Source organism: Conger conger, chromosome 13 (assembly GCF_963514075.1).
Source record: "Conger conger chromosome 13, fConCon1.1, whole genome shotgun sequence".
Classification (NCBI taxonomy): domain Eukaryota; kingdom Metazoa; phylum Chordata; class Actinopteri; order Anguilliformes; family Congridae; genus Conger; species Conger conger.
Genome location: NC_083772.1, coordinates 33963865 through 33976182, shown reverse-complemented (window position 1 = coordinate 33976182; position 12318 = coordinate 33963865). Strand labels below are relative to the sequence as shown.

General features: G+C 41.5%; 1 protein-coding gene across 5 annotated transcripts in view; it reads left to right on the top strand.

The window, feature by feature from the left end:
- Positions 1-12318, top strand: part of LOC133108659 (cell adhesion molecule 1-like) — a 397533-nt gene that overhangs the window by 234366 nt on the left and 150849 nt on the right. For all 5 annotated transcript variants that reach the window (XR_009704685.1, XR_009704687.1, XR_009704684.1 and 2 more), the window contains exons 4-5: positions 4233-4385; positions 9011-9148. Coding sequence is in view for 1 of the 5 variants with exons in the window: in XM_061218291.1 (XP_061074275.1) it covers positions 4233-4385; positions 9011-9148 (291 nt within the window). In the remaining 4 variants the exon portion in view is untranslated. The remainder of the gene's footprint in view (positions 1-4232; positions 4386-9010; positions 9149-12318) is intronic.

Sequence of the window (12318 nt, the reverse complement as noted above, 5' to 3'; positions counted from 1 at the left end):
CAAAGCGCTGTACAATTGATGCTTCTCCATTCACCCATTCATACACACACTCGCACACTGACGGCGATTGGCTGCCATGCAAGGGGGTTAGGTGTCTTGCTCAGGGACACTTCGACACAGCCCGGGCGGGGAATCGAACCGGCAACCCTCCGACTGCCAGACGACTGCTCTTACTGCCTGAGCCATGTCGCTGTAGTTGTGTAAAGTATTGCTCAGAGTCCCATGGGGCACCATATACCTGGTCTCTCAGTAGGCTTGGGGGGGATGGCTTTAGTCCGTAGGGTTTCCCCAGCACAAGAACAACTGTTGATTGCTGGCCTGCGGTTTGCCCGTTGGGGTTACTGGGTGCATATCCAGTTCATGGCAACAGGCCAAACGTACTGCAGCACTGAGATGGGTGTGCAGTCATGATTAAGCGTTCCAAATTGAAGGGGAAAAACACTTATTTGTATGACACAATGTACCATATTTAGAAATAGAAGTGACAAGGAAGCTAGCTGAGAAACCTCTCCATCAGCTGTGGATTCCCATTGGTTTGGATGGTGCCAAAAAAACTGAATACATATTTTTAGCTGGCACCTGCATCTGTAATCGGATCTATTTTTTCTTGTTATTGACAAGTGGAATCCTCCCAGTAGGCATGAGTCAATACCAATTATATTTCTGTCCGAGCCTCTCCGTCTCTGCTTCTCAGCTTCGCCAGAGAGACGGGGGAAGAGAGAGGGCATTCTGCACAGCCTTCCCCGGGATGTAGAGAGCAGCCTCACACTACAGCTCATCTGGAGGCTGGCTTGCCATTTAAACACCCGTACCTCTTATCGTTAATCTTCCATTTGATGGCAAATCTCAAATCAAGAGCCAATCTTCTTTTTATAAATCTGGAAACAAAAACATAACCATTAAAATAAAAGCTGATTTCCAGATGGGTTGTGATAATTACAGCCTCAGAATGTCTCCGCTGTTATCAGCAGGTCAAAAGTCTACCGGTAAAAGTATTAATGTCTTTTTGAACATATCAGTACTCATAGTCTTTTTCTTATATTGATAATAAAATGTGTTATTTAATAACTACTTCAGACAGGCATGACTGCGGAAACGGTCAAACCAATATCACTGAAACTAGCAGTTTCAGGAATATTCTTGTCGCTGCTAGTTTCAATGCAATTGGTTTTAGATTGTTTCTTGCTTACTGATCTAAAACCACAATCTTGCTTAAATGACATTTTATATTATTCTGTGAGAGACCCATCAAAGAAAGATGATGGTATTAAATGTTGCCCTTTACTTTTTATAAATGTTTTTTCACGGTGTTACTTTTTCCTGCTTCTGTCTCCGAACCGTAGTCGGGAGCCACAGGGGAACCGACCCACTATTCTTTTTCGATTCCTGGGGTAAATGTGAAGCTGCTAATTATAGCTAGTTAGCTGTAGCTGCCCCGTTTACTCGTCAGCAGCCTTGGAATAACACCAAAGTTAACGACTTAGCTGGTTTCCGCTGCAAAAATGAGGAGGCCTGAGGCATTCGCTTCCTTTTCAAAACACACACACAACCAAAAACTCCACTCACTCTCTCACCATTCCCAGCGGCCTCACACACACGGACCAATCGGTACACAATACAATACAACAACCCCCATGATTCTCACTCTTAAAGCTGCGTACCCTCATTTACCAACAATGACAATGGTACAGAGAACCATATCCATAATAGATTTTAATTCCAAAAACTTTCAAAGGTGGAGAAACATCAATAAGAAAATAAAAATAATCTTGGCAAATACCAGTTTAATCTGAACTGTACATTTTTTAAAAATCCAGGAATTTTTGGGGGGAAATCGGTAAAAGCCGAAAATGATGAGCCTTGTGTATACCACGTTATATAATATCATTATACAGTTAATATAATACTGCAAAGCATACATTTCAACATAATTTTCCCCACACCCCAATAAGCTACTTTTCTGACAATTTGATAAACTTTCTGAAAATTCCCTCGTTATGCGTCTCAGCAACATATGTGGCAGCTGTTGCTCCTGGTTTCTTTATTGAATGGGGAAAGCGCTATATTTTCAGAAACTCGCTGGGAATTAAGGCACGTTATTCTTAGTCGTGGTTTGGTGGGAGGGCTGCCCTGCTGTGAGGTGGTGGAGCCTGTAATTATGGTTACCCATCATAGGAGCACGGCTTCATTGGGATTCTGGGTTTTCTGAGTACAACAACAGCAGGGCGCAAAAATGCCACAGAGACTGTAGGCAAGGTGGGGCCAAAAACATACATTATATACAGTATATACTATTTTTCCCCAACTATTGAGATAACTGAATTACAGATTCTATAATTGTATGTGTTTATTGTGATTTTATGTACAGGACAACATGCTCTATTACACATATCAACAGCTTTCAAAATGGTTATTTTATACATTTTATATTATATTATTATGGCACCATACGTTTCAGTAAAAATGGTACCTGTTATTGGCTTGCATTCGAGACTAGCTAAAATACAGTTGCTTCTGTTATTTTGATGTTTTTTCTGGTAGTTTTAGTTTTTGAGTTGTCGAGGAACATAAGGATCAGTCGTGTTTAGAATTCCTTCCCTCATGCCTGAAAAACTGTTATTAGCAGGGTGTTTTCATATTATGTATTTGAAACTTCTCACCTTGAATTATGTGTGGATTGCAGAAACAGTTGTGTTCTTTCATCTTTATAATCTCTCAAAAAAACCCTTGTACATCACCGTTGCTTATGCGTCTGTACTTAACTAAACTACCTGCACTTTCGGCCTTTGCTTGTCATTCTTAGTTATTCACAGCTGAATGAAAAGGAAATGTTGTGAGATTAGATTCGTTTTTTTACAGTAAATTCCACATTTACTGTAAGGCATGTTGTACATTTTTACAATAACCTGGCAGTACAGCTCTTCATGTTGCCACACTCAGTTCTGACCTCAGCAGAGTGGCAGGAAGTGTAATTAATCTTTTATGTGATGTGCACTGCATGCAGCTGATTTTTGGTAATTATTGTTTTTAAATGACGGTTGCATAACACAACTGCAAATAGACTTGCTTGCTTCTTCTTTCCCATTCCATTCCAAACAGTGTTAGAGTGTACAGCATTTATGCTTACTGACAAATTGTGTCAGTCAATATGCGTCAGTCACAGAAATAAATAAAAAGGTATGTCACATACAGGCTTACTGCTATCATCTTTTCATGCTCATCATTTATTCTTAGAATAATAAACAGGGACTATGTGTTTTAATTTGGGTTGGGTACCAAAATCTGGTACCACTATGCGACGGGTTCCAAAATTATGTTTACCTACCAGACCAAATCACAATGCAGATTTTGGTGGCAAATTTCACGCGCTGAAATTTCACTCACTGTCAAATCTCTGAATGATGACCGTACCATTAGCAAGCTAGCATATTGAACTTGGTCTAAATGCCAAAAGCAAAATGGTATAAAATATAAGTTTAAAGTATAATTTAAACAATTAAATAAAACAATTTAGCTTTGCAATGTGATTTTATGGCTTAAAAATTGGTTTAATGGGACATTCATGAAACTGGATAAATCAAACTTTTCGGGAATTTTCAGCTTTTCACGAAAGATAAAGAGCCGTGCTAACCATCCGGGACACAAAACAATCAGATCTACTTACCATCAGCCTGCAGTGTATCCGCCTCAGAATCCTAATGCACCCTTAATGATCCCTGATTATTTATTTATATCTCTATCTTGGCTCCCGTTTCTTTGAACTACTGCTTCTAGGGCTTTATAGAAATGGGCCGCAGCACTAAGAGGGTTGATGGAAAGCTACTGAGCAGCACCGCGGCCGTTCTGTCTGATTCCCCCCCTCACGCAGGTAACGCTAGCACAGGCGTAAGTGCACTGCATGGACCTGAACGTGGTCTGTCTGAAGGCTGCTTTTATCTCAGGCAAGATATTTGCTCTCAAAACAAGTCTTAATGCAGTCAATGAACTCATCGTCATTCTTCAGACACAAAAAGTTAAGTAAGAAGTATCTTCTTTTTTTTATATAGGTCCTCTCATTAGGAAGATTCTGATTTAAATTATTTGAAGAACGCGTCTAGAAACCGGTGTTTGTGGGTGAGGTGCTGAATTTGCTCAGCCACAGCTTCTTGGTATGAATGAAGACGCGACTAACGCCGTGCTCGGGTTTTACCGCTTGAGCCTGTTGTAACCCTCTGCCGTGTCCTCTTCCCCAGCCTTGAAGGACAGCCGGTTTCAGCTGGTCAACTTCTCAGACAACGAGCTCCGAGTGTCGTTGTCCAACGTGTCGCTGTCTGACGAGGGGAGATATGTGTGCCAGCTCTACACCGACCCCCCACAAGAGGCCTACGCCGACATCACTGTGCTAGGTACGAAGCGCTTTCCCTCACCCTCACCTCATCCCCCTCCCCGCAAAATAGTCCCAGTCCCCAAGCTTCAACGCCCTACCCCTCAAATCACTTGCCCCCCTAACCTACAACCCCCTGCAGCACTCTCACCTCCAATTCCAAAAAACACCCCCTAAACATTATTTCTTCAGGTCAGGCATTGGTTATGTTTTTCCACAGTAAATTCACAAAGGAGTTGATCCCTATACCCCCCCAAATTCCCTGAAGATGTGATTCAGCAAGGCAATTTTCCAGTTATAAAGTTGAAGTTATAAAGTTGCTCTGCATTCATTCTGAATTTTCCACAGCTTGACCTGAGTGCTTAGCAACTAATTAAACCGCATAAATACATTTTAGTTGATGCACCTCATTCACTATTACAGTTTTGTTTTCCTTTTAAATTGGACAAGTTGACATTACTACTCCCCAGAACAGCTCTACTCTCAAAGTTGTCAGACCGCAAGTCAGATAATAGTCTAATTTCCAAATTAAAGATTTACATTTACATTGACATTGTGCAGTGTAACCTCACAGTTGTATAGCGGTCTGTAGTTAGATCCCTAAAGTTGATGTCTAGGCATGCTGGTTGATCGCGTGTTATTTTTTAATCACTCTTCCCTGTAGCCTGACAGACTTGATTGGCATGCAACGTGAAAGTCTGCTGCTGTTCAGAACTTTCTTACAGACAGGGTTGTGCACTCAATATTACATAATATGATAACACCGGGTCTATTTTATCATAGGCGACTGGTCTAATGATTTAACATTTATGCCAACAATTCTAGGCCTGCTTGATTTTAGAAATAGTTCAACTACACGGTCCTGGAAATCTAGGTAAGCTCTGGCCAACATTAGATTAGAACACAGCACACAAAAATGTTAGATAGTGATTGCAGTGTGGATAGTGTAACATAGACTTACTGTTTCCAAACAGAACACAGGGTTTTTCTCTTGAGGAATGTGGTTTGATATTATGGTTGCTTATTGACTTTCCAAGACACTAAAACACTTCACAAACATTCATGTGAAGTGGACCAATATTTAGAAAAAATTACAAATAACTACACAATTTCCATGTGTTCGGAAGACAGTGTTAGCTCACAATCTTCCGAACAGAACCAGAAGCACAACTTCTACAGTTTTGCACTGTATTAAGTCTTCATCTGGTTAATCCTAACATTAATTCAAAACCTATACCGTCTATATAAAACGTACGTGCCTCAAATATTTTACAAGGAACACTTTTGGTAGAGCCTTATAAGCCTGCCTGGTTAGTAGTCTCTCGTTAGCAACAGCTTTCCCACCACACTGTCACAGGGGAGCACCATTACCATGTCACTGTATGCTGAAATTGATTGCGTATGTGACTCGTACCAAGTTTTCGTGAAAAGGGAAGGAATTAGACTTTACACAAAAACCAAAGATGATCTGGGAGTAATTTCTTATTTATTCGTCACTGTTCAGAACATCGTGAGCTAACTCCGTGTCTATGTCAGAAGTTGGAAAATTATGAACAGTGCTTACATAGAATTATAGCCTTTATGTGACTTTTTCAACTTGCTTACTTAGTAATATTGTGTGCAACGTTTGTCTAATGACTTATTGTTTTATTTACTATAATGTAGATACGGGATAGTAGAAAGCTACGTTTAGTTTGGCGGTAGTTTGAATTTGCGTGTCAACGAATAAACACGGATCCTCTGTAAACTTTAAGAAACACCATACAATAAGCCATAAGTAAACCAACAGCAGCAGATTTAAAACACACAGAAATTATTTGATAACTATAATACTTCAGCATTCAATTCCCCTTGGTGTTTGCATTCTTAATCCCCTGAAATGGCCAAAGATTGCTTGCTCGAACTGGCTTGTCGACTGCTGGTTCAGAATGCAAACAGCCCTAGGAATACGCAATCATCGTCTTTGTTATAATTGTTCAACCAATTTGTGCGTTTTGTCACAGGTGGTGAACGCACATATACGTACAGTATTTTAGACTGAGCTTTCCATTTCAGCTTCAGAACATTCCAGTTAGCAATGTTTTGTAAACTGCACATAGTGAGAAGCCTCTCCATGCACCGCCAGCAAAAAATGACAATAATCTGTGCCAAAATATAATGATGAGCAAAATTACAATCAGCATTCATTAATGTATTCATGAAATACATTGGTTGGTGGTTGATGGCCATAATTTTTGGTGAAGCAAACCCACAATCACTCCTGGTGAAAATCGAACCCCTCTTAGTGCCATGCTTTACCTGTTGACCTAGGCTGTTTTGAGGTGATAAACACTGACCAGCCAGATATGGGCAGCCCATTAAACAGGTTTAAATCAGCAATCTATCACTATGGTCCTGCCATTTAAATTGCACTGCCTTCTCTTAAAGGATAAACACAAAACAGAATACAATGACAGTAGTCATGTACTCATCACATTTACAGATTGTCATCTCACTATCCATCACCTATTCAATAGTGTTTTTGTTTTGACTCCACAAAGGGAACAGTCATTGTGATGATAACATGAAAGAAAGATATATTGTGTGATATGCATGTTCTTTATCTGTCTTGGTTAAGCACTACCTTCAGCTGCCATACATGCCCAGGCCATAACACCCCGACCACCGTGTTTCACACATGAGGTGGAATGCTTTGGATCTTGGGCAGTGCCTTCTCTCATACTTTGCTCTTTCCATCACTCAGTTATTATCCGTCTCACCTGTCCACAAGACCTTTTTCAGAACTGTTGTTGCTCTTTTCGGTACTTCTTGGCAAACTGTAAGCCGGCTGTGTTTTTGCGGCTTAACAGCGGTCTGCATCTTTCTGTGTAGCCTCTGTATTTCTGTTCATGAAGACTTCTGCGGACAGTGGTCATTGACAAAACCACTCCTGAAGAGTGTTTTTGGTCTGTCAGACAGGTATTTTATAATTCTGCTGTCATCAGTTCCTTGGCCTGCCAGTCCCTTTGGGATTAGTATGCTCACCAGTGCTCTTTCTTCATAATTATGTTCCAAACAGTTGATTTTGGTAAGCCTAAGGTTGACCAATGTCTTTAACCCTTTTATTCTTGTTTCTCAGTCTCATAATGGCTTCTTTGACTTTCATTTCAAGCTTGTAATTGTAATTGTTACCCAAGGCCGCCAAATGGCTCATATAATTTTCGGTTATTTCCATATCAGTGATAGCCTATTTAGACTATTATAATATTGAACTCAGTCAGTAGCCTGAGCCCAACTAGCCATATTGCAGGTAATTATTCCCATTCCTCCAGATTTTTGGCGGAGAGTTGACTAAAGACTTTTTGGGCTTTTGTTGCCAGAGCCTAGCCTTTATGCGGATTGAACTTGCAAACTTGTTGTAGCCTAGCCCAGCCAAATAAGTGTATTCATTTGTTTATTTTTATTGTAAAGTCCTTGCAGTTTTATCTAATTAGGTTAATTCGTAAACTAAATGTCATAGCAGGCTGATTTTGATTTGTCTGCGGATCAGCAGCATTATAATCGGACATGTCAGAGTGTGTCTACTGCAGGCTACTGATGTAGCTTACCTATTAAAGTCGGGTTCAGATTGGGTCAGGCTTCCCAAACGCTTGAACACCGCGGGCTCTGGTCAGGCTCGGGCTGAAAAGAACGTGGGCTTTGTGGGATGAAATTTTGGGCTCGTTACTAGCTCTACTTTTGGCACAACTTTGGTCCTCACGTTGATAAACAGCAATAATCGTTTCCAAAGGTGATCGCAAGAATTGGTGCTGAGAGCACTCTTTTATCTGCATTCTGGAGGCAATTAAACACACCTGAGCAATTACAAACTCCATGAAGCCATGCGTCCCGAACATTATGGTGCCCTGAAATGGGGGGACTGTATATAAACACTGCTCTAATTTCAAAATGGTGAAACCAAAATGTATAGAAATACCCTTTAATTAAATCTGAGGTACATTTTAACCGCATGCTAATTGTATGATTCCAAATCTAAAATTGTGCCAAATCAGAGGCAAATCAATAATGGGTTTTTTTTCCCCAAACATTATGGAGGGCACTGTATATATGTTTTAATTATAATATTTTTTGTACACAGACCTGATAGATTGCTTATCCTGCTCAGGCATTGGATCCCAGTTGGTAGACCCACCCCATTGTGTCCAATCATGTGTGTGCCTCTGCCCTGATGGTCAGGAGCGCTCATTTTACCACGATGTCACTTGAGATTTTACCACAATGTCACTTGAGATTTTACCACGATGTCACTTGAGTGCTTTAGGCCTCATCTCATAGCTAATCTAATCTAGTCACTCTGATGCCCACTCTCTCCCCTCCCAAAACGACGAAGGACACTGCTGTAATGGCACAAGCCTTAAAACACAAATGGGTATTGCAGATTCAGAGGAAAAGAATAATTACAGTTAAAATGATTAAGCGGGGAGAAAAAGTATTTTATTTTCTAATGGGAGGGTACTGCATCTGTTGGCTGGAGCTACTCCAGCTGTTTGACGTGTCCAAGCTCTGGAATTAGAACAACAGGCCGTACCGCCACTGACGCGTGTTGTTCTGCAGCGGTTCTGTCATTCTGCCAATTCCCCATCACTTTGTGTCTTTGTGCGCTGTCAGTCCCGCCAGGCAGCCCCATCATCGAGTCGCGGGAAGACGTGGTCAGCGAAGGGAACGAGACGGAGATAACGTGCACCACCGCGGGCAGCAAGCCAGCCAGCAGCATCCGGTGGATGAAAGGAGAGGAGGAACTTCGAGGTGGGTTCCTACGTGAGCAGATATCATAACATCTTTAATGGGCAGCATTTGTGTTTTCTGCTAATTACACCTGCAGTTCATCTTTGAGGATGTTTATTTGAAAACCGTAAGGGGCATGTGTGAGTTGTTTTTACCCCCACAAGCCAGCGAGAACACAGATTTCTCCCTTTGGGGACAACTTTTTTGTTGTGAAAGAGTTCAAACGAGGTGGCAGTGGTGGAGCTCCTACTGTGCACCCCCTACCAAACAAACATTGGCCAGGGTTTGGCCTCGTACTGACATGCAGGGAGCTGGACTTAATGAGTCTCCACTGCCTTTAATCTGCACACAAACGCATCTCCCATTCAGACAGCGGGGAGTGACTCTCCATGGGATCACCTAGTGACGCAGGTCAGAACATCTCTGCGTGCTGTAAGACCAGTTACCCTCACAAAGATGGATGGCCTCCAACAACGACAATGCTAATGAGTGCAATCATTTCCTGGGAGAGAAAAATACTCTAATTTGCCAATTTGTCGCTAAGCTGCACCGATGTTTATTATTGTTTTGTTGTCATCAACTTCAAAGTTCGGTATCAAAAGAATCTAAGGATTAAATTGTTGGGCAAGAACTTTAGTGTCCTGACTTGACACAATGTGTGCTTTAAATTATTTAGCAACGGCTTAGACTGAAAGCACTTTGTTATGCATAGTTTGAAGCGTATAGAGGAGGGTTTGTTTTTTGGTTTAATGGAGAGAGCGGGGTGGTAAAGCCTAGCAGGGTTGATGCGGTTGTGCTGGGAAAGGAGGACGGTTGTATACAGAGGGGAAAAGCCCCACAGTGCACTGCTACACACCGGCAAATTCCTCTCGACTGGGCGGATTTACTCTTAATTAAACAATTTCATCATTCAACCTAATTACTTTTAGGGTATTTAAGCTTTTTTTAAATATCATTTAAAGGTTACATCAACCCAAGTTTGCGAGTGTAAACAAGCCAGCCTTCTCTGCAAAGCCGTTTAGTCAGACATTGTTTATTCACTTTTATCCAGCCTTATTTTTTTTGTTTTTTTTCGGGGGCGGCGGGTGCATTCCTAATATTATTTTTTTTGTCCCTCCGCATTTGTGCGAAGTCTCTCCACGTACCATATGCTGCAAGTCAAATGAAAGTCAAGTAAAGAAAAGTCCGCGAGGACGCGGGTATTAATCTCTTCCCCGCACGATAAGTTAGGACAGGGCTGGTGTCCAAGATCCGAAGCGGGCAGGCGCTCCCGTTTAGCGAAACCCCAGCAGCGGAGGGCCGCGGCCCCCCGTGACAGCGTGTCGTGCCCTTGGATGAACTTGGCGGCGGCATTCTGCCAGGGACCTCAGGTGCAGAACACGACTCGGCCGACACATCTCGCGCCGTGCGGAAAATGACTTTGCACCCCGTGGCCCACTGCTCAGAGCCTCCTGATCTCCTGGGGCTACGAAACCAGTGATTTATACATAAATATACATATGTTGCTCATGTATGTCTGTGTGTGAATGCATGCATAAGTAAGAAAAAGTGTGGCTAGAAGTGTATTGGCTGTTATGTGTTGTTTTGTGAAGCAAGGGCATTGTGTTTTTGCACATTTCTTTAGTGGGATCGTAATGTGTTGATGGTACACCTGACTTAGTAATAGATTGAGTACACCTGACAAATCAGAAACAGCTAAGAAGCCAACTGTCCAATTACTTTTGGTCCTCTACACGGATCACCTGTTATGGATGTGAATACCCTCAAATTGAAGGTGACTTTAACCTCACATTCATTATTTCATTTCAAATCTAACATTCTGGATTACGGAGCCAAAGTAACAAATTTGTACCGCTGTCCAAATACTTCCGGACTGCACAGTAATTGTTTAATGAGAGAGCGCCGTCCAGCCCTCCGGAGTGTGGCGGTGCAGTCACAGGTGCGGCTGCAGACGCAGCAGATTGCCACAGCGCGGACCTGGTGACTAAGACGTTGTTTGGACTGCGCCATCAGCCTGGACCAAGGGCACGATGTCACAGGAGCTTGACAGAGTCACGCTCTGTGGGCCTTGACAGATTGGCCGGCAGACTGATCTGCTCACGCATTTCTAGTTTCGAAAAAGCCCATAAAACCCCAGCCAGCATGATAGCATCCATCCATAAATTGTAATAGTCTGATTATGAGCGCAGTTTATTTCAAGGGCTCTCCAGAATAATATATATATATATATATATATATATATATATAGATAGATATATTATTTTTGTGCTGTATTGCTAATTGGTCTATTCTGCAACAACATGATAATTCATCTATGATATAATTGATAAATTATCTATATTATTCCAATGAGCAAGAGAACAAAGAGACTCTAAAGCAAATTAAATAAAAACTAGGGAAATCATTTGGGCACCCGTGGTCTAAATGTCTGTAAGTGATCGAAAGCAAACCTGAACTCTAAATGGTACACATGAGACCTTACTGCAAATTTTTAAGCGAATTGTTTGCTTTTTATTTTATTTTTGTACTGTTTATAAATTATGAAAAAAAGGAAAGGGCCCTGTGAAAAGTTTTGGAACCCTTTTGGATTATTCTTAGTTCCCTTTTAAAAAAATGACAAAGGACCAGACTTAAGTGATACAGAAAGAGTAGCAAACACACGCCTAGCTGTTCACAGGACAACAATACAATATACTTCAAACAACAAAGCCCTACATCGCAGACTTGCCAAAAAAAAACGACCTCAAAACAAAATTAAGCGTCTGAAGTATGCAAAACAAAACATTGAGAAGCCTGAAGCTTTTTGGAACAATGTGCCTTGCTTGGACTGATGAAACCAAAATTGAACTTTTTGGCCACCACCAAAGAAATACTATTTTGATTTGGTTTGGTTTGAGGTGGATCTTTGGGGTTCTGTGGCAGCTGGAGACACAGGAAATATTGTGCGAGTGGTAGGAAGAATGGATTCCACCAAATATCAAGAGATTTTAGAGGCTACTGTTCAAAGATCCAGACATTGAAGTTGAAGAGAGGTTGGGTATTCCAGCAAGACAATGATCCAAAGCATACCTCAAAATCAACCATGAAGTGCTTCCAGGAAAGACAGATGAAGGTTTTGGAATGGCCACCACAATCCCCATACCCATATTATTGAAAGAGATCTCAAACATGCCGTACATGCAAGGAGGACC